We start from the raw sequence: 27,999 nt of genomic DNA on the forward strand, positions 1-27,999 counted from the left end.
CGGTGCTGGCGTCAGTGCTCTCTATCACGGTGCTGGCGTCAGTGCTCTCTATCACGGTGCTGGCGTCAGTGCTCTCTATCACGGTGCTGGCGTCAGTGCTCTCTATCACGGTGCTGGTGTCAGTGCACTCTATCACGGTGCTGGTGTCAGTGCACTCTATCACGGTGCTGGTGTCAGTGCTCTATATCACGGTGCTGGTGTCAAAGCTCTCTATCTTGGTGCTGGTGTCAGTGCTCTCTATCACGGTGCTGGTGTCAGTGCTCTCTATCACGGTGCTGCTGTCAGTGCTCTCTATCACGGTGCTGGTGTCAGTGCACTCTATCACGGTGCTGGTGTCAGTGCACTCTATCACGGTGCTGGTGTCAGTGCTCTATATCACGGTGCTGGTGTCAAAGCTCTCTATCTTGGTGCTGGTGTCAGTGCTCTATATCACGGTGCTGGTGTTAGTGCTCTATATCACGGTGCTGGTGATCATATCCTGCACCCTCGTCATAGCCTACCCTGACCTTTCCTCTCCTCCATTGCCTTCATGCGCTCCTGAGTCCTGAATTGTCAAAATTTCACATATAAAAAAAGAATGCTTGTAGTTGTCGATCCCAGATTCACTTCATACATGTAGTATGTCAGTGGCCATGTGGTGGAACTATGTGTGCACAGCTAGTAATTATTTTGTGGCTGGAAATATGACCTGTAGGCTTTTAAAGTTCACCTGCCATTGAAGTCAAAGGGGCCCGCCACGAACTTTGCGGTTCGTGAACTTTCGGCCGCCTTCGCTGTTCGAGTTCGCGAAACGTCCTGTCGGAAGTTCGTCCATCTCTAGATGTGGAAGCTGTAGAGTGAGGAATGTCTGTAGAGGGGATGTGGACACTGCAGAGTCAGTAAATCCTCCATCCCCCAGCCTATGACACTATGAAGAGAAATTCATAACAAGACATAATACATTTAAATAAAAAGTAGTGCTTTTATTAAATGTACATTTTCAAAAATAAATTCAGCATAGGCAAAAACAATTCTTCTCTGGCTGTAAGAGAGCTCTTCATATTCTCTACAACTGTCATTAGAAAATATTTTTTTAAATACATTTTTAGTTGATAAACGAGTGAGGTTTTTTCATTAGAAAAATATTTTTTAAAATACATTTTAACTTGATAAATGAGTGAGGTCTCGCAATATGAGTAGCGTCGTGTCACAGCTGAGTATAAAAGATAATAAAGGCACCTCTAATTGTAACAATATGGTTACATTTAATGAAGGTACAATAGCTTTACCTGGATGCCTACTTAGATGCCCCTGTTTTAATCAACCGTGTGAGTTTCTAAATGTTGTACCTTCATTAAATGTAACCATATTGCTACACTTAGAGGCGCCCCTCTTTTATATTCTGTAGCTGCTGCTGGATTTTGCTTCTAATCCCCTTGTGGAGGTGGCCATTTGTGGATGGATATTTTATAGTTACCGTATATACTCGAGTATAGGTCGATCCGAATATAAGCCGAGGCCCCTAATTTACCACAAACAAAATGGGAAAACTTATTGACTCGTGTATAAGCCAAGGGTGAGACATGCCTGTCCATCCCTGTGTGTCCGTCCATCCCTGTGTGTCCGTCCATCCCTGTGTGTCCGTCCATCCCTGTGTGTCCGTCCATCCCTGTGTGTCCATCCTACCTGTGTCCTGTGCCTCTTTGTCCTGTGCCTCTTTGTCCTGTGCCTCTTTGTCCTGTGCCTCTTTGTCCTGTGCCTCTTTGTCCTTCTGCAGCGATCTGCATGCAAAAACATGCCAGGATCGCCGCACCTCTTCTCGTCTGTGACAGACGGCGGCCATTCCACTGTTCAAAAGCCGCGCCTCCGTCTGTGATAGGCGGAACACTCAATTTCCCAGCAGTCAGTGTTCCGCCTATCACGGACATCCTCTCATCCTCGTCCGTAGTACGAGGATGAGCGGATGTCCGTGAAAGGCGGACCACTGACTGCTGGGAAATTGAGTGTTCCGCCTATCACAGACAGGGAGGCGCGGCTTTTGAATAGTGGAATGGCCGCCGTCTGTCTGCTCGACACGCTGATCGGGTAGACAGACGGCGGTGACTCGAGTATAAGCTGAGGGGGGCACTTTCAGCCTCAAAAAAGGGGCTGAAAATCTCGGCTTATACTCGAGTATATACGGTACACAACCTGGTCACATTGCTATAATCTTTTTATATGGACTATAGACTGAAGGACTTATGAATAAATGGTTGTGGAACAAATCTTCTGAGTTCCCATTATTTCTTATGGGGAAATTTGCATTGATATACAGTGTATATGAGTGCTTTGGATTACAAGCACATTTCTGGAACAAATGTATGCCCACAATCCAATGTTTTACTGTATCTCTTTGAAATCTATTATCATAATTTGAATTATTCTGGTTTCCCAAGTATTTTCTTAGTGTGCTTTGTAGGTCCATTGCAACTTGTTTCCTTTACAATCTTTACAAATGGGCGATATCTAAATAAATGTAAAAAAAATTATGAGGGGGAAGGAGTAGTGAAACAAAGGAGTAAAAGAAAGTCATCTCTCTTTAAGATGAGGGATTCTGGTATACTGTTGGTCCACCACCCATCCCATTTTGTGGTATGTAGGATGATGGTTGTTGAGGAGGGTAGAAAGGATAGGATCCAGAACCTGCGGATGGCTGGAAAACTGGAGCACTGTTCTGTAACACAAATACCTGGAAAAAAATAATATATGTAATAAAAATAAAAATAATATATTAGATGCATAGATGTACCAAGCACAGAGAGTTGTATTGCAGGTCCAGCATGTAAATATTTATCAGTGCTTTGAGTAAATCCTCTCCTCTTTTCGTCCATATCTGAAATGCACTCATTTAAAATACATCACTAATGAATCACAGTACTTTTAAAAAATTTATAAAAAATAGAAACAAAAATGTTTTAAAATATATTGATCATAATACCCAGTCTTATTATTTTTTTCCAGTGAATGAAAGATTAAATGTAATCAGTCAATAATGTTCAAAAACACCTTTGTTAAAATAGTAATACGAGATATGCTTTACACTATTTTAGTTCACTATTTAAAAAGTCTTTTAGGAACTACAAAAAAGAATTACTAAGACATAGAGATTTTTTTTTGGTAGAAGAGGCTTTGCTTGGTTTTCTGCCAAAATATTACAGCACAATGCACACTCTTGATCTTAGAAATGTCAAGAATGGAGGCTGGTGCCAAGATAATGTACCTCCAGAGCACATGCTAAAGCTTTATATCATCAGAAGCCATCCAATGGTTAAAGTAAAGAAGAAATTGGATACAAACAAAGCTGCAGAAGATGGCAGAAATAGTGGATGAAACAGTGAGGGGAATTGTAACATTGGAGACATAATTCTGCCACAATGTGCAGTTGTCTCATGTGTACGGCAAATGCTTTCCCCAGATTTCCACAGTGTTGGAACAGATAAAAATTATATATATGCAGCTTTCATATAAGTTAAAATGCACTGCCTGGGAAAGAAGCTCTCAATTAAAATGGTCAACAGAAGTGCCTGTTAGCACTGACGCTCATTAATGGATGAATATCCGAGGGTCATAAGCTTATTGGGGGTATTCATGAAGATATATCTGTTGGGTGGGACCAAAAGAAAAGAAAAGAAGTGCCTCTAAGTGCAGCAGGATTAAAGGCTTTAATATCCCCAATAAAGGGCTACTCACAATTGAAAAGTGGAAACCTGTGAAGCTCTGGTGAACTCCATGCCCAAGAGGGTTAAGGCAGTGCTGGAAAATAATGGTGGCCACACAAAATATTGACACTTTGAGCCCAATTTGGACATTTTCACGTAGGGGTGTACTCACTTTTGTTGACAGCGGTTTAGACATTAATGGCTGTGTGTTAAGTTATTTTGAGAGGAAAGCAAATTTACACTGTTATACAAGCTGTACACTTACTACTTTACATTGTAGCAAAGTGTAATTTTTTCAATGTTGTCACACGAAAAGTTAAAATATTTACAAAATGTGAGGGGTGTACTCACTTTTGTGAGATACTGTATATATATTGCATCATCTTGAGTGTTATTATGCTTGACAAAGGAGCACTCATGTCCCACTGTACCACCTGGCATGCCCTGAAATGCGTTGCATTCTGGTCCCGAACACAGTTAGCGTCACCCCACTCCTGGCCGCCACTGACACTGATTTTCACCTGACCGGGAAGGAAATCCTCCAGCTTCTTCCTCGCTCCTGGGGCTCCATTTATCTGTCTTCCGACTGCACCAGCAGCTTTCGCAGCCAAACATACCTGGAGTTCTGGACCTACACTATTCGATGTGCCTGTTTGGGGACATTCAAGTGTTTAATCCTGCTGCACTTAGAGGCGCTTCTCTTTTTTTTGTTTTTGTCCTATATGTATCCAGAGCCTTCTACAGCTCTACAAGGAGCTTGCCCTAGTGTTGGATATGATTGGACTTATAATGGACTCACATTTTATAATTTTATAATCACACCTGTTCCCCATTCACACTTGAGACCTTATTACACTAACGGTAAGGGAAAATGGCTTATTGGGCCCAATTTGTACATTTTCACTTACGGTGTACTCACTTTTGTTGCCAGCAGTTTAGACATTAATGGCTGTGTGTTGAGTTATTTTGAGGGGACAGTAGATTTACACTGTTATACAAGCACACACTATTTTACATTGTAACAAAGTGTTATGACACATGAAAAGATATAATATAATTTTTACAAAAATGTGAGAGGTGTACTCACTTTTGTGAGATACTGTACATACATGAGCTTATATATGAAAATGCTTACTAGGCACAACCTTCTCTTTTGTATTTCAGAAAAAAAAATTGGATAATACATTGCATTTGTGGCATTAAAATTGTATTTTTTACTGAACATTTGTGCTTGATAAACTGTTACGCTAGTATTCTAATACATTGTGACATAAAAAATTGAAATATCACCGTTTTATTCTCCAGGGTCTCAACTTAATACTCATTGTTTGTGATTTTAACTAATCTCCACACCTAAAATTATTATTTTATGCATTCTGGCCCCTTAGAAGCAAACTTTTCCATCGACTCTCACTGGCTCAATAGTTCTCTTGGGTCAAGGACCTCATGCTATTTGAGGACCTGACCGCTTATCTGTACTACAGGGAAGAATGATTTGAAAAAAAAACTTGGCTCTACTTGTGAGATTTCTGCGCTACATCAGAGTATAGTTCTCATCTTTAGTAGGACATCGGTTAGAATGAAGTCTGCTTAGTTCCTTCCTCTTTTATAGCATGATGCTTAGCATGATTCTCTAGGCATTTGTGATCTTGTGTTACATTCCCTTCTTGCTGCAGACTATAGGGATCCTATGAGCCCTTCTTCCCCTCTCCTCCATTCTCCTCCTTCCCCTTTTTTATCTTTTCTTTTCCTCTCCCCCATTATTATTATGCCAAAACCTTCCTCTGTACCCTTGTGTTTGTTGATTTTGATTTCTAGTCCTCTAGATCTCTAGGTTGTCAGCACCATTCTTGCCTTAGATGGGCTGCTTGGTATACAAAGAAACCTGTTCATATATGTTGATCATCAGGTCTCTTGTTTGAAGGCCACCATTTCTGAAATTCTTTTCTATACTTGGCAGTTTCATAGGGGCATTGGGCATTATATACAGGTTTAACATTACTTGCACACTGTAGCCTCGGCTGCATTAGCGCTAATGTGCCACTCATTTTAGCAGCACTGTTTAAGCTGCACTTTGCTGCCACTAGCAGGGAGCTTTTAACTCCCACTAGCGGCTGAAGATGGAGTTAAAAGCGTCTTTTCAGGCTGCCCATGCATTCCAATGCCTCAAAGATGCTGCTTGCAGGACTTTTTTTCCTGCACCGCCCCAGTGTGAAAGCACTTGGGCTTTCACACTCAGGAGGCAGTTTTTAGGCGCTATTTCCGGCGCTAAAATGCCTGAAAGGGGTCTTAGTGTTGTTCATCCTGTCTTCTTCATGTTAATTTGCTGAACGGTGGTTTATTTGTTTCTCATTGGCTCTGTAACTGAGAGCTTTCTTGAGATAAAGAGTATAATAAAAAAAAAATAATAATAATAATTTTATCTAGAGCTCATGGTACGTTAGTGTTAGGCATCATTCTGATATTAATAAATATAAATAGTGCAGCGCAAAATGCAAAAGTCCACACGTCTTGATCATATATGACAACAAAAAGAGCATGTAGAGTGAGAACACCACGTGGAAAGGCCGCTGATTGCTTGTATGTGACACTCCTTCCACCAGTAGAAATAAACTCTTACCAGCTCAGATGGACCTCTGAATGTTCAGATGGTCATATGCGCGTGTTCACACTCTCAGTGTGCAGGGGTCGTTATATCCACATGCGAATAGAGCAGTACTCCAATTCCTTAAATCACATGCAGCCAACTCCGGGAAAAATTGATTCACTCCAGATATCAGTAGGTGCGTTTGCATGAGCAAAAAAATCCAGGAGCAAAAAAGGAAACATACAAAAAGACGATCTAAGTGTAGCAATAAGTAGATCGCTTTATTAAAATATTCATTAGAATTTAAAAGGTTTCTTATAGCACAAACAAAATGTAAAAAAAAAAATCCTTCAGTTTCAAAGTCCACAAAATGAATTGCTGAATAACAGTGAGTTGCTGTCAATACAGCTTTACACCACTAGATGCCAGTAGTGGTCCATAAGAATATCAAGTCTATAGCTGAGCCATGTACAGCGCCAAATGCATTTTAAAATGAAAAGAATGTGTGAAGCAAAAACAATACAGGTTGGACGGCGGGTGACGTCCGTGATAAGCTCCTCCCCCGTACGTACGTTACGTCCTATCAAGGATACCAAACACGCTATACAGATTATTGAGTCAACGCCTGCCAGTGATAGGTGCTTTCTGGTCACAGCCGACGTTGGCTCTCTGTATACCATTATCAGCCATCAAGAGGCTATTCTCGCAGCGAGATGGGCCTTGGAAGGGTCTGACCTAGTAGCATCACAAAAGAATTTTCTTTTGGAAGCTCTGGATTTTTGTTTAACTAAAAATTATTTTTGGTATGATCATAAATTTTATGTACAGGTCCGTGGAGTAGCTATTTTTATTTTTATTTTTATAAGCACTTTATACCTTAAGATTGGCTCCGAGTTACCTGGGAACCTTATTGGGACTTTATTATCAGCTATCCTTATTTAGTATTTCTGAAGAGATATTTAGTGCTGCTTCATTGCATATCCCTCATATTTACTCAGCGTAACCATCTTTCACATTATACAAAAAGTTTTGCTAACTTTACTGTTTTATTAATTTTTTTATTATACATGAGTGTTTTTTTTTTCCCCAAAAAATGAGCGATACTCTAACACACAAAAACGCCCCTGTCACTTTGTTTAAAGATCTGCCAACCTAAAAAGATATGAATTCTCTGGCACTTACCTGAGTAGGTTGTGTTGAATTTGAGAGCTCTTGGGCCCGACAGGCAAACACACAAAGACTAACGGAAACGGAAAACTGCAGCAGATATGTAAGAATGAAAATTCCACGGAGAACATGGCCTCCAACCTGTACATGCAAATAAACACATAAGAGGGTGAGTACACCCAAAATTGATATATCCGAGTTTGGTTTATCCAGTAGAGTTACACAGCCTGACAGTTTCTTCTTTCTATTGAGAACTTATTTTATAGAGCTATTAGGAGGAATAGTTGGAACACTCAAAACTCCCCAGTGTCAGAAACAGAGTTGGAAATCTTAACGCTGACATATCTTTGTTGGAGCACATAAGAAATTTACAGCTGAAGTTTAGAGAAAGAAAAAAAAATTCTCTGCAGGGATACCTGTCCTCTTCCTGTCTCGTGCGACAATGGTTGACAGTAGTGATGATCTGACTTTTGCCTATTCAACCCTATGATCAGCAGGAATCAAGCTTCATTTGTAGAAGCGGTATTCGTAATATTCCATATTGGACAGGAGGAGTAAATATAGAGCTTTTTATCCAACCGCACATCCAGAGCAGCTTTAAGCAGTTGCACCAAAAAAATTCGCAGATCCTATTACAAACAATATGATCAGTAAAAGAACATTTCTCAATGGAGGAGGAGGAAAGAAGGAGTGTGTCCCCATCTGACCATCTGTATTCCTGTTCTGCCTGAAGATCCAAAACTGTTAACGATTGTAGCATTGGAAGTCCGGAGAAGAGGACGGGTCATCCCTGCAGTAAAGATTTCTTCAGGATCCTGTTGCCTTCAAAACTAAAGATATAGGATTTTTTTTAGCTAAACTTCAGTTTTAAGAAGTCAGTAGCTGGCTGAACCCACCTGGCTCCACCTATGACTAAAATATCACTTTTTGACCTGACTCGATATTTAAAAGAAGCATTGTTTAACTGGTAAACAAAAATTACAGTTAAGCAAGTAAGTTTTGATGTGCCTAGTCTAATATTATATATATATATATATATATATATATATATATATATATATATATATATATATATATATATATATATATATATTCCTGGTATCTCTCTCTGCCTCTATTAGGCTAAACTTCGTTTTTGACTTCACTGTAGTTAGTGGAGCAAAGATCCGTTTTTGTCTGGTCAGCATTTGATATGCTTGGTGTTTGATTGCTTCTGTCTGTTTCTGAAGGGAGCTTCCGGAATATAGAAAAGAAAGGTTCGATCACTAATGAATACTTATCAGACTTCGACCAATACCTGGGAGGGGGCACCCAGATGGTGGCTGAGGAAGGTGATAAATATTTGGGAGGTCTTTCCAGAGGTTTTTTTTCCTCTACAGGCAGGGTTCTAGTTTTCCTGGGTCTGCTACCCTTGGGAGATAACTAGTGAGATATGAAATTTGCAGTCTGAACTTCAGCAGGTGCTTGGCTTATTGCCAAGAGAAGATTACTAAAGGATTTTTGCTGGAGGTCACTATCCTGAAGTTCTAGTCTTAGGAAGGCTCTTTTGTCTCCATTACTGAAGAGCGTTGTGTGGAAGCTGGTTGGCAGTCAGGTCCTAAGGAAATTGTGAGACTGGGTTTTATGACTTTTACGTGTACTTGCAGCTATGGGGATTTGTACTAATAAGTTTGTCTTCCTGTTGATTCAGACATCATTTTGGAGTATTCTGCACCTTTATTTCCTCCTGTCCAAGTTTCTGCAAATAAAATCCACAAAAAAAATCCCCTATACTGAGCCAGTGATGTTGGTATGATTGAAACAGTGTCTGTGGGAGGCAGCCTCTGTACAAGCAAGGGCGACCTGGACATTTTCTCTGCAGCCCCTGCCGGGGTGGGGACTACACTGGGGATAATAAATCAAGGCTAACAGGCATATATGAAAGGGATTCTGATTGGCTCGTCTCCTTTGGGGTGTGTATACATCACGGACTGGACATAAAATGATTATAGTCAGAAATCCACTGTATCTAAGTGGCTGGATTACTGCCCTCTAAATCTTGGACAGAGGAAGGCAGGAGGGTAGTTTAAGTGGCTAGGCGTCTGGGTTGAGGCTTCTTTATAAAACCCCCGAACTTGCCCTTTTAATATTAATGCCAAAATGTGTTATGGTTGGTAAAACTGGAAGTATTCTATTGAATCATTTCCAGTCTTTAGTAAAGTATTTTCACCAACTGGTGAGATAGATAGACAGACAAACAGAAAGATACTTACAATTAAACCATTACAGTCATAGCCATAATAATAATCATAGCAATAATAATAAACAAAGTAATCCACAATGTTCAGTATCACTCCAACAACTGAGAAAATGGATATCATAATGCTCAAGCCCAGGGAGCCTTGTATCTGTAAAAAAACATAAGGACACTTCTTAAAAGCTCATCTTAATCTTATTTCATTTTGTTTCATGCAGAATACAAACTGTCAACTTCTAATTATATTGTCATAATACCAGGTGTAAACAGGCAATACGTAGTCTTGGAGGAACCACAAAATCATTTCTACTAGCTTGTATGTGCTGCATTTTGCTGATCTACGATCTGGAAGCAGCAACATCAGGTTCATCAGATAGTATGGAACCTGGCTCTAGAGTATTGCACTTCTCTGCACAGATTAAGAGAGTTTAAGGCTGATTTACTAAAAGATTTGAGCATGTTCACACAATAAAATGAAAAGTTTCACTTTGATTTTCCAATTATGTGACGAGAAAAATCCTTGTTTAGTTATTTCATCTGCATGTGATTTTTTTATCACATCAGGTGATATCAGGTTTATCAGGTGGTTGGTCAGTTGGTTGGTCACCCACTTCCTGATTGGCCGGGAAGAGGGTCAGTGTAACAATAGCCAATATCCATTGGCTATTGTCACAAAACTGGGTGGACCCTTTTTTTTAAAGCCTGTTAGAGCCTCTGGTTCTAATGACGTGCTTAGAAAAAAATAAAAATACCCCATTGGAATTCACACATCCGGCTCCATGCGCCCCTAATAGATGGGCAGTAACTGAGGTAGAGCATTGTTTTTAGCAGCAGCATTGCCACTGTAGCGCACATGCTCCTTCAATTAGTTCTTGGGCATCCTATCAGAACTGTGCATGCCTTTCGCAGATCTGGCCGGCAGCCCAATGGCCAACTTAATGTGCCTGGCAGGCTGACAACATTACTGCTAATTGCGAAGCAGTGGCTTAGTGTTGTCAAAAAAACAAAAACTGAGGCACATGCATGTACATGTGGCACAGAAAGAAAACTGTAGTAGGGAGAGATGGAAGGACCCATAAACGTAAACAATTCATGAATTTCTGGACAGAATATGTAGTTTATGGTATCATCTGTCCCTGCTTTCGACTGTGTCAGTCGATCTATATGTCCTATGAGAGTTAGAATAGGAGAACATAAATGTGATATCAATAATCTAAGAAATAAATACCCAGTCCCCCGGCATTTTCAAGAGGCCCACCAAGGGGACCCAAAATACATAAAAGTGTTTGGAAAAGAGTCAATCAGGGGAGACCTGGATGCCTGGAGGAGACACCAGAGGTTATACAAGCGAGAGGCCGTCTGGATCTTCACCCTTGGCAGTCTTACCCCCGGGGGCCTCAATGAAGACCCCAAAATATACCAAATATTGTGAAACCACTATAGAGCCAATTGTAGAATAGGCCCGTGACTATTCATTAACTACATCTAGTCTTTTCTAATATGAGGTCCATAATCATTAATGTAGGGATTTATGTGTCTTTGGACTGTCTAAATGTAAAGTTTAAAATCGAATATCTAGTAGTTATTGGTTATGTGTTCAATTTATCATTAAAAAAAAAACAACTTTGTTCATTACTATACGATATATAGGAACAGGCATATGGTTGATGCATGTATATATTCTTATCTCTTCATATTTTTTTTCTCGTAAATAACACATATATATATATATATATATATATATATATATATATATATATATATATGTATATATATATTTTTTTAACCACTAATATATATATATATTAATAGGTTATTCATTGTGATCTTTAAATCTTTTAAAACGAATTGAAAATCGATTTTTTAAAGAAATGTTTTAAATACCATTTAAAATTAAAAATATATAATCATGCTTTTATTCTATATGCATTGCTTATATGTACATGATTTTATCTATGTATGTGCCTGGGTACACACCACTATGATATAATAACATTAATACTAATATTCTCTTTATTCTCTTTTCACAAACACCCAATTAATTTTTCCTCTGTTGTGCATGTTGTGGAAATCTACATGTAAATTTAACAATAGTTGTGCCCTTTTACGTATATACATATATGCACACTTTGCATGTGTACATGCAATTACATATGAGGGCACGAATGAATGTATAATGGATGGTGTATGGTACTACTTAGACTGCCCACTGTGGCATAATCTCAGTTGAATTTGATCTTATTGTTTACCTGAGGATGTATAGTATATCAAAGAATGTAAATTTTGAGCGCCCTTTCCTTTTATCATTATTCTTATGACTCTTCCTTTTTTTCCAAATCTGAAAAATTTTCCTTGTGCTATTTATATGCCTCCGAGTAGGGATGAGCCGAACACCCCCCGGTTCGGTTCGCACCAGAACTTTCGAACGGACCCCAAATTCGAACAAACTTTAGAACCCCATTGAAGTCTATGGGACTCGAACGTTCGAAATGAAAAGTGCTAATTTTAACGGCTAATATGCAAGATACTGTCCTAAAAAGGGTTTGGGGACCTGGCTCCTGCCCCAGGGGACATGGGTCAATGCCTAAAATGTTTTTCAAAATGGCAATTTTGGCGGGAGCACTGATTTTAATGACGATTAAAGTGAAAAAAAAAGTGAAATATTCCTTTAAATATGGTGCCTGGGGGTGTCTGTAGTATGCCTGTTTAGTGCCACGTGTTTCCCGTGTTTAGAACAGTCCCTGCACAAAATGACAATAAACGGAAATAACACCATTTAAAACTGCTTGCGGTTTTAATGTTATATCTGGTTCCTGCAATATGGTTGAAAATCATTGAGAAAAATGGCATGGGTAGCCCTCCCTGCCCATTACCAGCCCCTTTAGGTCTTGTACGCATATTAAGGGGAACCCCGTACCCATATTAAAAAAAGGAAATGCGTGTGGCCCCCAGGCCCTATATACTCAGAACAGCAGTATACAGGCGGTGCAAACAAGACAGGGACTGTGTAGGTTTGTTGTGTTAAGTTGAATCTGTTTGTAATTTTCAACTGGTACATTTTTAAAGTGTAGCTCCAGTCAAAAAAACTATTTTTAAGTTTTTTGGAAAACATAGGGAAGGGTTATCACCCCTGTATAATTTGTTTTGTCGTCCATCTTTTTTCATCTCACTTGCTGTTGTCTCCTTCCGTTTGCAAGTAGGAGATGTTTGTAAATTGGATGTTTGAAAGTAGGGGCCTGCCCTATATGCTCTGCAGAAATGGTGGAACAAGGTGTTGGTTTTGCCACAACATTGTAAGCCCTCAAAGTGACTCTTGGTGGGCGCTGGAGCGCCCTGCTCTGAACGATTATATCAAGAATTGTAATTACATGCCATTGTTGAACAGTGGTAGAAAAATTGACCTTTGGTGGTTGTGGTGCTGGTGCCACAACACTATAAGTCCTCACCGTTACTCTGGGTGGGCACAGGAAGGGGCCCTCCTGTGAAATATTATATCAAGAATTGTAATTACATGTCCCTGTTAAACAGGGGCAGAAAAATTGGGCCTTAGGCACTGCTGCTGGTGCCACCACACTGCAACCTCTCCCATATACTCTAGTTTTATTGCAGTAATTAGCCCTGCTGCAAAGCATTGCATCAAAAAGTGTAATTAAACGCCCCTGTTAAACAGGGGCAGAAAAATTGGGCCTTAGGCACTGGTGCTGGTGCCACCACACTGCAACCTCTGCCATATACTCTAGTTTTATTGCAGGAATTAGCCCTGCTGCAAAGCATTGCATCAAAAATTGTACTTAAACGCCCCTGTTAAACAGGGGCAGAAAAATTGGGCTGATGGCATCAACCAGAACCAGAAATGTTCTTCCAACATATCAGCGGAGGAGGAAGAGGATAGACAATCAACATAACAGGACAGTCATTCAGCATCAGCATAGGCAGTCTTGAAGGGATGTGATATTTCAAAAAAAAATTATTCTGTTACATCAGCTTCAGGTGCTTGGTAGCTGTGGGTGATCCAAGACTGATTCATCTTGATGAAGGTCAGTCGATCAACTGATTCGGTGGACAGGCGCACCACCCTGTGATCGGTAACAAAGCCACCAGCAGCACTGAAGGTGCGTTCCGAAAGAACGCTGGATGCAGGACAGGCCAGTAGCTCAATTGCATACTGTGCAAGCTCTGGCCAGTGATCCATCCTCAAGACCCAGTAAGCCAGAGGATTTTCGGTGGGAAAGGTGTCCAAGTCTGACCTTGCCCCTAGGTATTCCTGCACCATGTAAATCAGACGCTGGCAATGGGTGCTGGAACCGATCATACCTTGGGGCTGCGGACTAAAAAATTGTCTGAAAGCATCAGTCAGACGGCCACCTTCTCCACCGCTCCTTCTGACCGATGCCTCAGCAACACGTTGTCCAGGACCAGGAGTTTGTAACCTCCCAATCTCTGGGAACGCGTTGCACAGACCTTTCTGCAAGGCCTCCCGGAGATGTCTCATCCTCTGCTCCCTCTGCGATGGCAAGATAAGGTCGGCAACCTTACCCTTGTACCATGGATCAAGGAGAGTGGCCAGCCAGTAATGGTCCCTCTCCTTGATCCGAAGAATACGAGAATCCTTCCGCAGGCTTTGCAGGATCAGGGAGGCCATGAAGCGTAGGTTAGCTGAGGCATTCGGTCCGGAGTCCTCTGGGTCACTAAGGACAACATGATCCGCAGCTACCTCCTCCCAGCCACGTACAAGTCCACGTGTTTCTTGGGACTGTAAATCATCCCTACAAGACTGCTGCTGCTGCTGCTGATGCTGATGCTGAGTGCCAGCCTCCACCTCCATGCTGACACAATCATCCTCCTCCTCCTCTTCCTCCTCCTCATCCTCTTCCTGTGTGATGGGTGGCACAGCAGGAACACTGTCTGGATAAAGGGGGCCTTGAGAGGCAAGGAAGTCCTCCTCTTCTCTGTTCTGCCTCAAGTGCCCTGTCCATTATTTCACGCAGCGTATGCTCCAAGAGGTGGACAAGAGGAACAGTGTCACTGATGCATGCACTGTCACTGCTCACCATCCTTGTGGCCTCCTCAAACGGTGACAGGACAGTGCATGCATCCCTGATCATGCCCCACTGGCGTGGTGAGAAAAAACCGAGCTCCCCTGACCCTGTCCTGGTGCCGTAGTCGCACAGGTACTCATTGATGGCCCTCTGCTGCGTGTGAAGCCGCTGCAGCATGGCCAATGTTGAGTTCCATCTGGTGGGCATGTCACATATAAGGCGGTTCTTGGGCAGGTTCAACTCCTTTTGGAGCTCAGCCAGCCGAGCACAGGCATTAAATGATCGGCGGAAATGCACACAGACTTTCCTGGCCTGCTTCAGGACATCCTGTAAGCCGGGGTACCTGCCCAAGAACCGCTGCACCACCAGGTTAAGGACGTGAGCTACACAGGGCACATGGGTCAGTTGTCCCTGTCGGAGGGCGGAGAGGAGGTTGGTGTCATTGTCACAAACCACTATTCCTGGCTTGAGCTGGCGTGGCGTCAACCACCTCTCGGCCTGCCCCTGCAGAGCTGACAAAACATCTGCCCCAGTGTGGCTCCTGTCCCCCAAACAAACCAGCGCAAGCACGGCATGGCATCGTTTTGCCTGCGTACTTGCGTAGCCCCTGGAACGCCTAAGAAGCACCGCTGGTTCTGAGGACAGAGCACTGGAAGAGGCCATGGAGGAAGAAGAAGAGGAGGGGGTGGAGGAGAGAGGTGTGTCACAACCAATAGTAGCATTTTGGAGGCGTGGTGGCGGAACAACCTCCAACACTACTGCACCTTGTCCTGCATCCTTCCCAGCTGCCAGAAGAGTGACCCAATGGGCCGTGAAAGACAGGTAACGTCCCTGTCCATGACTGCTGGACCATGAGTCAGCAGTAATATGCACCTTACCGCTGACCGCCCTGTCCAGAGAGGCAAGGACATTGCCTTCCACATGCCGGTAGAGAGCCGGAATCGCCTTCCGTGAGAAAAAGTGGCGTTTGGGGACCTGCCACTGAGGAACCGCACATTGTACAAACTCACGGAAGGGGGGCCGAGTCTACCAACTGAAAAGGCAGCAGTTGAAGTGCTAGCAATTTAGCCAAGCTAGCATTCAACCGCTGGGCATGTGGATGGCTGGGAGTGAACTTCTTTCGGCGGTCCAGCAGCTGGGGCAGGGACATTTGCCTGCTATAATCGGATGTGGGTGTACCGCTAGCAGAGTTCCCGGAAGCACTTGGCTGTGACACACCTAATTCTACACCTTCATTCCTCTCAGAGCAGGTTTCAGAGAGGACTGAAGGTCTAGTGGGGTTGGAGATGCCAGCTGATGAGGAGCAAGGAGAGGTCTGCTTTGTTCTTTGGTGTGGGTCTTTGAGGTACGCTTGCCAACGAGCTGCATGGCAGGTCAACATATGTCTGGTCAAGCATGTGGTGCCCAAGCGGCTGATGTTTTGGCCACGTGAGATACGCTTGAGACATATGTTGCAAATAGCAGCGGTGCGATCTGATGCACTCGTCTCAAAAAAGGCCCACACCAAAGAACTTTTAGAATAACGCGCAGAGGCAGCGCTCTGCACAGGCGGAGCTCTGCGGTGTGATTCAGTCGGTGTGCTGCCCCTAAGCTGGCCCCCGGAGGGCATCCTGCCTCGTTGGACATGTGCCTCCTCCTACTCCTCCTCCTCCTCTCTCCTTCCAGGCACCCACGTGGAGTCAGTGCCCTCATCATCCCCTCCCTCTTCATCGCTGTAGCAAACCTGGCAGTATGCTGCAGCTTGTGGAACATGACTGCCAGATTGCTGTCCTTCTTGAGCATCCCCTCTCTCTGCGCTCACGCTACTGCCTTCCTCTAGCTGAGTGTCATCATCAGAGCCCACAGAACACTGGGCATCCTCCTGGAGCATGTACCCAACACTGTGCTCAAAGAGTTCAGGAGACTCCTCAGGAGGACGTGGTGGGTCTAGGGAAGGAGTCACTGATGATGACATTGAGAGGAGGGAAGACGATGCGTTGGCAGCTGCTTTGCTAGTACCCTGAGACTGGGTGAGAGAGGATAAGGAGGATGAAGAGGGCTTGGTCATCCACTCTACCAAGTCATTGGCATGTTGCGGTTCAACATGTCCAGCTGCCGAAAAGAAGGACAAGCGTGTCCCATGGCCACGTGCTGATGACAATGCACCGCGTCCACGACCAGCACTGTTGTCTCTAGACACAGAGCCTGCTTGCCCTCTTTTATCGGCTCGCGCCTGTCTGCCTCTCCTTGCTGGCCTTCCAGACATGGTAATGGCCTGAAGGGAGTTGGGTAAAAAAGCAGTTGGGTAGTGTATATTGTGCTAGAGGCACACAACACCCACTAACTCCTGCAGATGCCTTTATTATAGAACACCAGAGATAAAGGGGTATATACAGATGTATACTTTGCTGTGCTGGAGGCACACACAACTTCCAATAACTCCTGCAGATGGCAAGTGGTCTCAAATAGAGAAGAGCTATGTAGGTGGATATAGCGGTATGTACTGGGTACAGAGCACGCAGACAGCACGCACTATCTCCTAACACTACTGACTGCAAGCTCTATTATAAAAGATAGATCACTAGCTATATAGGTGAGGTGAATATAGCGGTGTATACTGCGGTCAGGGCACGCAGACAATAACCACTACACAACAGCAAGATCGAAAATAGGCCGAAAACTATCGTGTGTACTGTGTTGAAGGTACACAGAACACCCACTGCTTCAGACGCCAACACACTACACAAGGCCGCCGCGCTGGCGGCCTTATATAGTGTGGGGCGTGCACTACACAGCCTGAGCTATGATTGGCCACAAGCATCCTGCCTGTGGCCAATCATGGCTCTCCTCGCTGCTGGCGCTGCGATTGGCCAAGCATGCGGAGTCACAGTGCATGCTTGGTCAATCATGAGCCAGCAATGCACTGCGCCATCGCAGTGCATTGTGGGCCGTGAGCGCCACACGAATTTGGCGCGAACGGACCAAAATGTTCGGACTTCGCCGAACGGACGAACAGCCAATGTTCGAGTCGAACGTATGTTCGACTCGAACACGAAGCTCATCCCTACCTCCGAGTGACTATGGAGGGATGATTATAACGGCAGTCTGCTTTGCCCTCTATAAACATGTCTTTAATAAGATGATGAATAGTGTCCACAATCATTGGCATCAATCCCGCGTGACTACAGGCACATAGGAAGTGACGTCCGGACTGTACTACTGCACAAGGAAGTAAACCAGACGGCGTGCGTTCCACCCGCTGTGTTGGATACTGGAGCACTCCCGGAGGTGAGGCTAACATTTCAAGTGAATGGTTATGTGCCTTATGCGATTGGGACAAAGACTGGAATAAGTGAGGGTGAGAGTGCCCGTACCCCCCAGGGGAATGAATTGACACGGCCCTATGGAGCATCTGTTCAGGCGGACCTAAACGGATCGTCCGTGTGAAAGGACCCTAAATCTTTGATTTTAAGTTGTCACTAGAACAGGAATACAGGGGAAAGCTTCTAATGGGAACACTTGTTCTAGTGACAGCTGTATTTCTCTCACATTGAATAGGTTTCCTCTAATTTCCTGTCATGTCTACAGGACTGTAAGTAAAGAGAAATCTCCCCAATTAGACATAATGTAAAAATTAAAAATAAATCAACATAAACGCGTTACTGCTTTATATAGTGCTGTCAATCAAACACAATGAACATGCTTACTGGAGATAATAATATGGCTGGAATGATTCTTGAAGTGTGTGAATCGTTTTAGACATAAAGTGAGATTCCATAGCAAGATAGTGGTGGAATAGGGTGGGTACAGGAAATATATTGGGATAATCTCAGATTTGAGCTTTTAAGGAGATATAAGAGGCCAGAGGGTAACTCGACACACCCACAGCCAAGCCACTATCAATGTCAGTTTTAAGTTTTGACTTTTTAGCAGTTACATAGTATGTGTGGTTGAAAAAAAAGACACAAGTCCATCCAAAAAAAATCATACAATCCTATAAACACAATCCTATACCTACAGTTGATCCAGAGGAAGGCAAAAAACCCCAGCAAAGCATGATCCAATTTGCTCCAGCAGGGGAAAAATTCCTTCCTGACCTGCCGAGAGGCAATTGGATATTCCCTGGATAAACTTTATCTATAAATGCATGCTCTGTGACAATATAAGCAATCAGAACTCAGCTTTGTATAAGGAGTTACTTACCAGACACATGGAAGGCTTGGACACAGCTGACACTGACAAAGACCCTGCAATGATGTTCTGCAAAATATAAGCAAAATGGACTTAAAATGGAAAAAATGGTGGCTCCATGGTTTTAGTCTTTGTTATGGACAAAGGGTGGAATTATGGCTTAATACTTGTGTTTGTAGCGGCCCCGGACCTCTAGAGGCTTGATATTGACCTCCAGAGTCAGAAAGAGCTGACATTCATCTTCATAGAGTGGGTTAAGAGGCATGGTGGGTGTAATGCAAGATGAAATAATGGACGCCAGTCACTTTTTGAATGTGAATAAAGAGATTTATTGTCTCTTAACAAGAACTGTGGGAGAGGGGGTTAGGGCCACACACCCTTAGGTAGATGCAATGGCAATTAGCAGACTGCGAGACACAATAGGCAGACAGCTATATAGTTCAAGGCCTCCAGCCGGATGCAACTTCTGTATTGGCAGGACCACTGTCTCCTATGGCAGTTAGGCTGCTTTCACACTGGGGCGGGAGCGGCGTCGGCGGTAAAGCGCCGCTATTTTTAGAGGCGATTTACCGTCGTTTTAGCGGCGGTCTGCGGGCGCTAGCGGGGTGGTTTTAACCCCCGCTAGCGGCCGAAAAAGGGTTAAACCCGCCCGCAAAGCGCCGCTGCAGCGGCGCTTTGCCGGCGGTATTGCCGCGGTGTCCCATTGATTTCAATGGGTAGGAGCGGTATAGGAGCGGTGAATACACCGCTCCTTCACCGCTCCAAAGATGCAGCTAGCAGGACTTTTTTCACCGTCCTGCCAGTGCATCGCTCCAGTGTGAAAGCCCTCCGGCTTTCACACTGGAGGGAAAGGGGCCGGTTTTTTTCAGGCGCTACACAGGCGCTATTTTTAGCGCTGTAACGCCTGAATACTGCCCCAGTGTGAAAGCAGCCTTAAGCTTCTAACAGTTTCCAAAGATCTTCACACATAGCACTTGGCAACACAGTATGGTTCTTCTCTTATCTCACAGTTTCCCACTGTAGGTCTTCACTCACTGAGCTCCCAGTCTCTCACTAGACCTCCAGATCCCAGCCGCCCGTCGGATCAGTGGATCTTCTAACAATTAACCAGAACATTTAAAGAGGAAGTAAACCCTGATGGGTTTACTTCCCCTTTTTTTCCCTGCAAAGGTAAAGCATAATGGACTACTATGCATCGCATAGTAGCTCATTATGTGTCACTTACCTGACACAGGAGCCAGCGAAGTCGCCGCTGTCCCTGTAGTCCGCCGCATCCATGTTGCTTGTGGCGTCTCGCAGCTCCGACGAATCACAGCGGCGCAACCGCGATGACGTCACTCCCGCGCATGCGCACGGGAGTCGCGTCTCACAGCTCCGCCGCTGCCATACGGCGAAGCCGCGATGACATCGCTCCCGCGCATGCGCACGGGAGTCGACAAATTTGGCAAATCCATTCTTGGATTTGCCGCATTTAGTGCGCCTGCGCACCGCTGTCTACGGCGCATGCGCCGTAGACAGCGGTGCCCATTTTCGGGCAAATATCTCCTAAACCATATAGGTTTAGGAGATATTGCTTGGACCTACAGGTAAGCCTTAATCTAGGCTTACCTATAGGTCCAAGTTGTTTGGAAGGGTTTACTTTCTCTTTAATATCTGACAAACGAAATTTGTGAGCAACCCTGCCTAAACACCAGGGTGCTACGTGTTCATAATTAACTTCTCGAACAAGTATACTGATCTGAGCTGTGTGCTGCGAGACAGACAGACAGCATTTTTAGATGATAAAAATAAAAAAGTGTGTGATTATGATCCTCTTTGACCTCTTTGATTAAAAATCAGAAGCATACAATAATAACAGGAGCATGAGCTATGATTTTTAAAACAAAAAAGTCAAAGAGGATCATATTCAGGCCAAAATGTTTTTTTAAATTTCTTGGACTGGATTATGGTTGGATCGGAACTCAGCTGTTGAGTTGGCATTCCATGGGCTGTATAGGTGGAAAAGTAGAGTTATTTTTCTCTGTTTGGCAAAGGGTTTACTTTAACCACTTGCCGACCAGCTGCCGTCATTATACTGTAGCAGGTTGGCTCGTTCCCACGAATCGCCTTCATTGTATGGCTCAGTAACTCTATTTTGTGGGTGCGCACCCACTGGCTAGAGGGGGAGCCAATCAGCAGATAGAGCGGATGTCCGCCGTCCACCCGCGATTGCTCCGCACAGTGACAGAACGGGGATCTGCCTGTCCAAACAAGGAAAATCTCTGTTCTGACAGGGAAGATCACACAGATCTTGTCTTTCTGCAGGAAGACGGATCTGTGTGTTTCCCCAGTCACAGAGTCCCCCATACAGTTAATAAATACATCCAGGGAACACACTTAACCCTTTGATCCCCCCTGATGTTAATTCCTTCCCTGCCAGTGTCATTAGTACAATAACAGTGCATATTTTTAGCACCGATTACTGTAATAATGTTACCGGTTGCCAAAAAAGTGTAAAAAATGTCAGGTGTCCGATCTGTCTGCCGCAATGCCGCAGTCCCACTAAAAAAAAAATCGTAGATCACCTACATCAGTAGTAAAAAAAAATAATAAAAAAATGCCATAAATATATCCCCTATTTTGTAGACGCTATAACTTTTGTGCAAACCAATCAATATATGCTTATTGAGATTTTTTGTTACCAAAAATATTTATAAGAATATATGTCAGCCTAAACTGAGGAAGAAATTAGTTTTTTTTATATATTTTATGGGGATATTATAGCAAAAAGTAAAAAAATATAGCTTTTTTTCAAAATTGTCACACATTTTTTGGTTTAAAGTGCAGAAAATAAAAACCGCAGAGGTGATCAAATAACGCCAAAAGAAAGCTCTATTTGTGCGAAAAAAAGGACATCAATTTTGTTTGGGTTCAACATCGCACAACCACACAGTTGTCAGTTAAAGCGACGCAGTACCATATCACAAAAAATGGCCTGATCGTAAAGTGGTTCTGCACCTAAAAAAAAAAAATATTAAAAGCCAGCAGCTACTAATATTGCAGCTGCTGACTTTTAATAAATTTACACTTACCTGTCCCAGGATCCAGCAATGTCGGCGGCAGATGACGAGCGATCGCTCATCTCGCTGCTGCCCCCGCCGCTATCCTCTGTCAGGGAATCGGGAAGTGAAACATTGCGGCTTCACTGCCCGGTTCCCTACTGCGCATGCGCGAGTCGCGCTGCACGTCTCTTCTGGTCCCCCGCTGTGTCCTGGGAACTGTGTGTTTCCCAGAACACAACGGGGGGGGGGGGGCGTCTGCGGCGGTCTGCCCGGAAGTGGGTGCAGATACCTGGATTATCTAGGGAACTGCACCCTCCTCCCCCCTGAAAGGTGCCGATTGTGGCACCGGAGGGGGGGGAGGGAATAGATTAACGGAACTTCCCCTTTAGGGTGAAGAACCGCTTTAAGGGGATAAATCCTTACGGTCCTTAAGTGGTTAACTATCTTTTTACCCAAAAATCATCTCTATTCTATGCTGGTATGCAATAATATAGCTGGATACCTGATGCTTCACAGGGGAGGTGCTTGGGTTGTATGGCAGCTCCTATGGCATGATGCCTGATGTGTATGGTATCTCCTCAGAGACAGCACCTGATTTGTATTGTTTTATAGTACATTTATTATATTGGCACCTCGCAAGTTAAAAACATATTTTTTTCCACTTACAAAAATAGCTCCCCAGAATGAGATTCCACTGGCCATTGCAGTTAGGGATGATGTGAACACGTGACCAATACCCATGCCGATGTGTACGATGCCCACCATGATTAGGGTAATCTAAAATAAGAAAAATTTGACATTTATTTTCCATGCTGACTACATCTAGTTCTTTTTTATGTATAAATTAAAAATTGGTAATAATGGTTCATTAACATATCTTCATCCAGTAACATGGGATACTGAACAGACGATGTAGTTGCACACCACCTCAGCCAGGTGATCATATTTTATGAGGACCTTCCTACATAGCTCCCAGTTTTAGAAAATGATGGCAAAGACTTACATCAAAATTTACAGAGTAGAAGATGGTAAGATCCACTAGAGAAAGATTTGCTCAGACATTGCAATGTACTAGCTGAGCTATAGCAAATTGCGTAGTAAAAACGATCAAACCTTGGAAGTCTAATTTAGGATTGTATGGGATCTATTTTAGTTTAGATGCAAGGAACTGTGGCATGGGGTTCCCTCACTGTGATGTCCTATGTCTAGTAAAAAGGTACTAAAGGTTATATATATATATATATATATATATATATATATATATATATATATATATATATATATATATATATATATATATATATAAAATGTAGTATATTATATATATCACCTCTGCGCACCCTCTACTACTAAATAACGCAGATCCCCAGTGGATCCCATCCACACATGGGTCAGAGATCTAAAAGTTAAAAGGTTGGATCCAATCAATCCCCTTTACAAATTGAATGATCGGCAGAGTGGACTTTGCCCCTTTGTGTTACAATAAGTCAGGCTTATTAAGTTACATAATAATGAACGTGAACAAGGCAGAGGATCATTCTTTGCTGCCATTCACTAAAAATGCATAATCATGTTGGTTTCCACTAACAAAGAATAATGTATGGTAGCCTTCACACCTCTATGTGGGAGTAAATAGTAAGCATACAAAGTAAATTGGAGAGAAATTGTCTTCAAGGGAGGGAGGGTAAACCAAAATGCCTAGTAGATCTTTCACAAATGTATGTCTATCTATGAATCTTCTACTGAATTTATTTTAGGAGCACAAGCTTGCAAAACACATATCCCCCACCTCCACTTACCCCCAGGGCTTTTGGTTTACCCTTCAGAAATGCTTGATGGAACATAGTTGACTGGGTCATCTGAGGTATAATATTTGCTGGATTGTTCCATTGCTGTGGAGTGGGGGGGTTCCACTGTTGTTCAGTAGGGGCATTCCACATCTGAGGGTTAGGAGATAGATTATATCCGGGGGCACCTGGAGGAACATTCCACTGGGTGGGTGGGGGACCAGAGTTAATATTTTGTGGTTTGTTGCCGAACTGGGGAGAAGACATTTTTAAGCCTAGTAAAAGAAAAAAACTGAAATAAATACCAAGAAGCACAGAGGGAGTATTCGTGTACACATTCAATACAAATATTTAAAAAGAAAATGCAAATGCAATCAGGATAAAATATGGAAATGTAATTTGTTATGATCAGTCGTTGGAAGCGGACATGTTGACGGGTCGGTATTTTTTGTTTTTCAGCAGTTATAGTTCATTGTGATTGACAGGGATATACATTACAGAGTGAGATAATAAATAATGGATTTATAATGGTGTTTTTTTGTGTTAATTGAAGTACTTTGTCACATTGTCAGTGTGAATTATTAACTACTGGTATTTGCTTTTTTGTATGAGTACTATGAGTAATCAGGGTACTATGTTCCTCTTACTAAATCACAGGGCAGAAGACAGCATCTGGGAACATCGGGACGAGATGCTTTGTCAGGTGGTCCCACCTTTTAAGGTTCCCTCCCACGTTAAGAGCATGTGGTCCCTGTATAGCTCAAATCCCCCTCTCCATTTCTAGGCTAGCCAAACTTGCATGCTCGGATAAGGGCCTGGTGTGGATTCACCTTTTTTCTCGTTTTTTTTGTGGGGTACCCCATTAAAATCCAAACTTTTTTTTGTATGGGTTCCCTTAGGATAATATTCTAGAAAAGATTTTGGGGGTAACTCCATGTTCCCTTTTTTTTTTTTTTTGGGGGGGGGGTATTTATTTAGAATGGAAAAAAACATTTTAGAAAACAAAAGTATGCCACTAAATGACAGTTCTCACTGAACTGCTAACATCCAGGGTTCAATGCAAGCCATTTTGGTCAAGATCACCTCCTGAATGCCTAGAATCTGCTGCCCTTTGAAAAGTGATCCATGGCAGATTGATTTTCAGAGGGTAGTAAAAGCTGCCTGATGTGTGAAAGAGAATGGGTCAGATGGTCATATTTGTTGGATCTGTCAAGATTTACTTTCTGCTACTATCCACACAAATTATCAGACAAATGCATGTATGTATTATACTACTTAACAATAAATAACTCATGTTACTTATGTTGTTTGAACAGAACACAACCTTTGAACTTGTGTCACCAAAGACCTCAGTTATCAAGGAAAATGTGTGTTATCGTTCCCATTTATGATAATGTGCATTGTCAGTCGTTACTGTATGTGTTACAAAGTTTATTTTGTACTTTAATAGAACTTGGCAGTTCTTTTGGTTGATCAATCTATTCACATTATTTAACAGCTCTTTATTTTTAACTTTATTTATCAGAAAAATATGAAAAGATACATGTCCAAAACATGTGACAAACATGTAGACCGTTGACTTATATATATGACAACTAATATGACGTTGCAACCTCAGAAGTTGTGTAGTAGTTTTTAAACCTAAACTTAAACCAGCGACCTGAGTATAATTATTGCCTAATCCTCTCATTCATAATCTATATGTATATAGTACTTTATTACATGATCAAAGTTTAGCGACAAAAATAAATACTGGAATTTAATAAAATGAAATATGTGTTTTCTATGATCACTTTCACTCCTTCCTGCTCAGGACAATTTTCAGGTTTAAATGACAATTGCACAGTCATGCAACACTGTAACCAAACAACATTTTTATAATTTTCTTCCCACAAATAGAACTTTCTTTTTGGGGGTAATTAATCACCACCACTGGGGTTTTTATTTTTTGTTAAACAAACTAAAAAATACCAAAATTTATGAAAAAAAAACTGATGGGCACTGATAGGCAGCACCGATGGGCACTAAAAGATGGCACTGGATAGGCAGCACTGATGAGGATCTACTGACAGGCATTACTGAGTGGCATCTGAGGGTCGCTAACAGACATTACTGATGGAGCACTGATTGGCACTTTTATGGTCACTGATTGGCACATTTATGGACAATGACAGGCATTATTTATGGGGCACATGCTGGCAGCCAATGGGCACCACTGATGGGGGTTGAACTGATAACCCCCTCCTTTGACAGGGAGAGCTGCCAATCGGCTCTCCTTGTCAGCGTGAACCGAGAAAAAACATTTAGCGGCACTTTCTGGTTCACGAGATGATCAGCTGTGGTTGGTCACAGCTGATCATGTGGTAAGAAGCCTCCGTCAGAAGCTCCATACCATGACCGGAGTTGCGGTGTGTCAGACCGATGCACCGCACCTCAGATCACTGCGCTGCACGCCCCAGCGGGCGCACACTGGCTTGTTATCATGACATATTTGACATCTGGTCAGGATAATGCCACGTACATACGAGCGGAATGTCCGACAGAAAAGTCAGACAGAAGCTTTTTATCGTATATTCCGATCGTGTGTATCCCTCATATGACTTTTTTTACTAAAATTCTGACGGACCTAGAAATAGAACATGTTTTTAATATTTCTGACGGAACCAATTCCTATTGGGAAAACCGCCCCTCTCTATACTTTTCCGAAGGACCAAAAGTGACGCATGCTCTGAAGCAAGTACAAGACAGAAGCTATTGGCTACTGGCTATTGAACTTCCTTTTTCTAGTTCCGTAGTACATGCTGTAGTCACCGTGTTCTTAACGATCAGACTTTGGCGTGATCGTGTGCACGCACTACAGTTTCAGCGGAACTCCGTCTGAAAAACCTTCAGAGTTTATTCCGACGGGAAAACCGGTCGTGTGTACACGGCATAACAGAACCACTTTGGCAGTGTCATATTACTATATAGCGGGCGGCAAGTGGTTAACATATTATAGTAGCTTTTAGTGTTTTTGTTTGATGCGCATCTAATTATCAAACTGTGTATGTAAAATACTACTACACACTTATAAGATATAGTCTTTGTAGGGTCTGTGTAAGATTTTTACATATTATGTTTTACTTAGTTACAACTGTATAATGTGCATCCGCACCTATAATGTCCCGCTTTTTCATATTTTCTCATTTCAATCTGGGGATGTGGTGCTAACAAATAGACTGGTATGCTCATGATCACAATGCGTTGTGTATTATGTGCAGTACTAAAAAAAAAACACAAATCTATTTTTTCATGTGTATTTGAAATATTGCAAATGAAAATGGCATATTTAAAGACCAATTGAACTTTAGGTTTAAATCAGCCAAATACATTCCAAGTGCACCAAACACCATAGAATGTGCAAAGTCATACAATTTGTTTTCTTTATAAAGCAGCCACAGCATTAGTAGAAAATTCTACCAGTATGGTGAAGAGGACTGTTGCAGAAGAAGTGGTCTCTCTGCAAAAGTCCAACGCTCCCCATTATGAGTCAAAGTTACAGCTCTTCAATCAGCAGGTATCATGAGCTTTACTGATTGCACAAAAAAAAATATATTGACGAACAAACATTATAGTTGTCTTGTAAAATATTCCATAAATAAATAAGTCCATAAGCAGTCTGAGAAAAGAAATGGTTAAGCTACATGGATGACTGGAAGAACAAAGGTGTCCTTAAGATGAAATGTACACAAAAACATATTACCAATTCACATGATGCTCCAATTTGTGTGAAATCCTGATCACATGCTGTTGTGTAACTAACATGATAAAAAAAAAAAAATTCTAATTCTTAGCATTAAACTACGGCTTAAAATATAGGTTTTGGGTGGCTCAGGAGCACAACTGAGAATCTCAGTATAGCGAATACTCTTTGCATACAAATTTTAAAAACTAAATGTAGTTCAAAGCAAAAATATGATTTTCAAGGACGTTACAAATCCCTTTAACATATTTGGTAAAATGACTATAACACTTTGTCCTTCAATACATATACAGTAATATAGAATCATACCTGTGCAATGTTCACTTGATGAATGAGGCACTTGCTACTGTGCCTTAACTGAAGTATTTGACTCTGCACAATTTTACAACCTTCCCTAGTTACACAGCTAAGTCGTTTTACAGTACACAGTAATGACGTATGGCAGAAAAACAAAGGTTCTAAAAACTAATGATAAAAGCAATAAATGCATAAGATAAGGAGAAGGAAACTTTGATTACAGAGAACATAAAGAATACATATTAATAATGATATA

The 27,999-nt window shown here is 42.4% G+C and overlaps 1 protein-coding gene across 1 annotated transcript; it reads right to left on the bottom strand.

Moving 5' to 3' along the window:
• Positions 1 to 941: 941 nt before the first annotated feature.
• Positions 942 to 27,861, bottom strand: LOC143930374 (membrane-spanning 4-domains subfamily A member 4A-like). The gene is made up of 7 exons (XM_077454652.1): positions 27,756 to 27,861; positions 23,717 to 23,979; positions 22,584 to 22,694; positions 18,889 to 18,945; positions 9,684 to 9,818; positions 7,447 to 7,572; positions 942 to 2,707 (listed from the first exon to the last, which is right to left on the bottom strand). Exons 2-7 carry the CDS (start codon positions 23,969 to 23,971, stop codon positions 2,558 to 2,560), a joined length of 834 nt encoding a protein of 277 aa, XP_077310778.1. The 5' UTR covers positions 23,972 to 23,979; positions 27,756 to 27,861; the 3' UTR covers positions 942 to 2,557.
• Between the last annotated feature and the right edge of the window lie 138 nt (positions 27,862 to 27,999).

The sequence above is a fragment of the Lithobates pipiens genome, unplaced genomic scaffold, assembly GCF_037356315.1.
Source record: "Lithobates pipiens isolate NorthernLeopardFrog02 unplaced genomic scaffold, aLitPip1_a1.2 Scaffold_25, whole genome shotgun sequence".
NCBI classification, from domain to species: domain Eukaryota; kingdom Metazoa; phylum Chordata; class Amphibia; order Anura; family Ranidae; genus Lithobates; species Lithobates pipiens.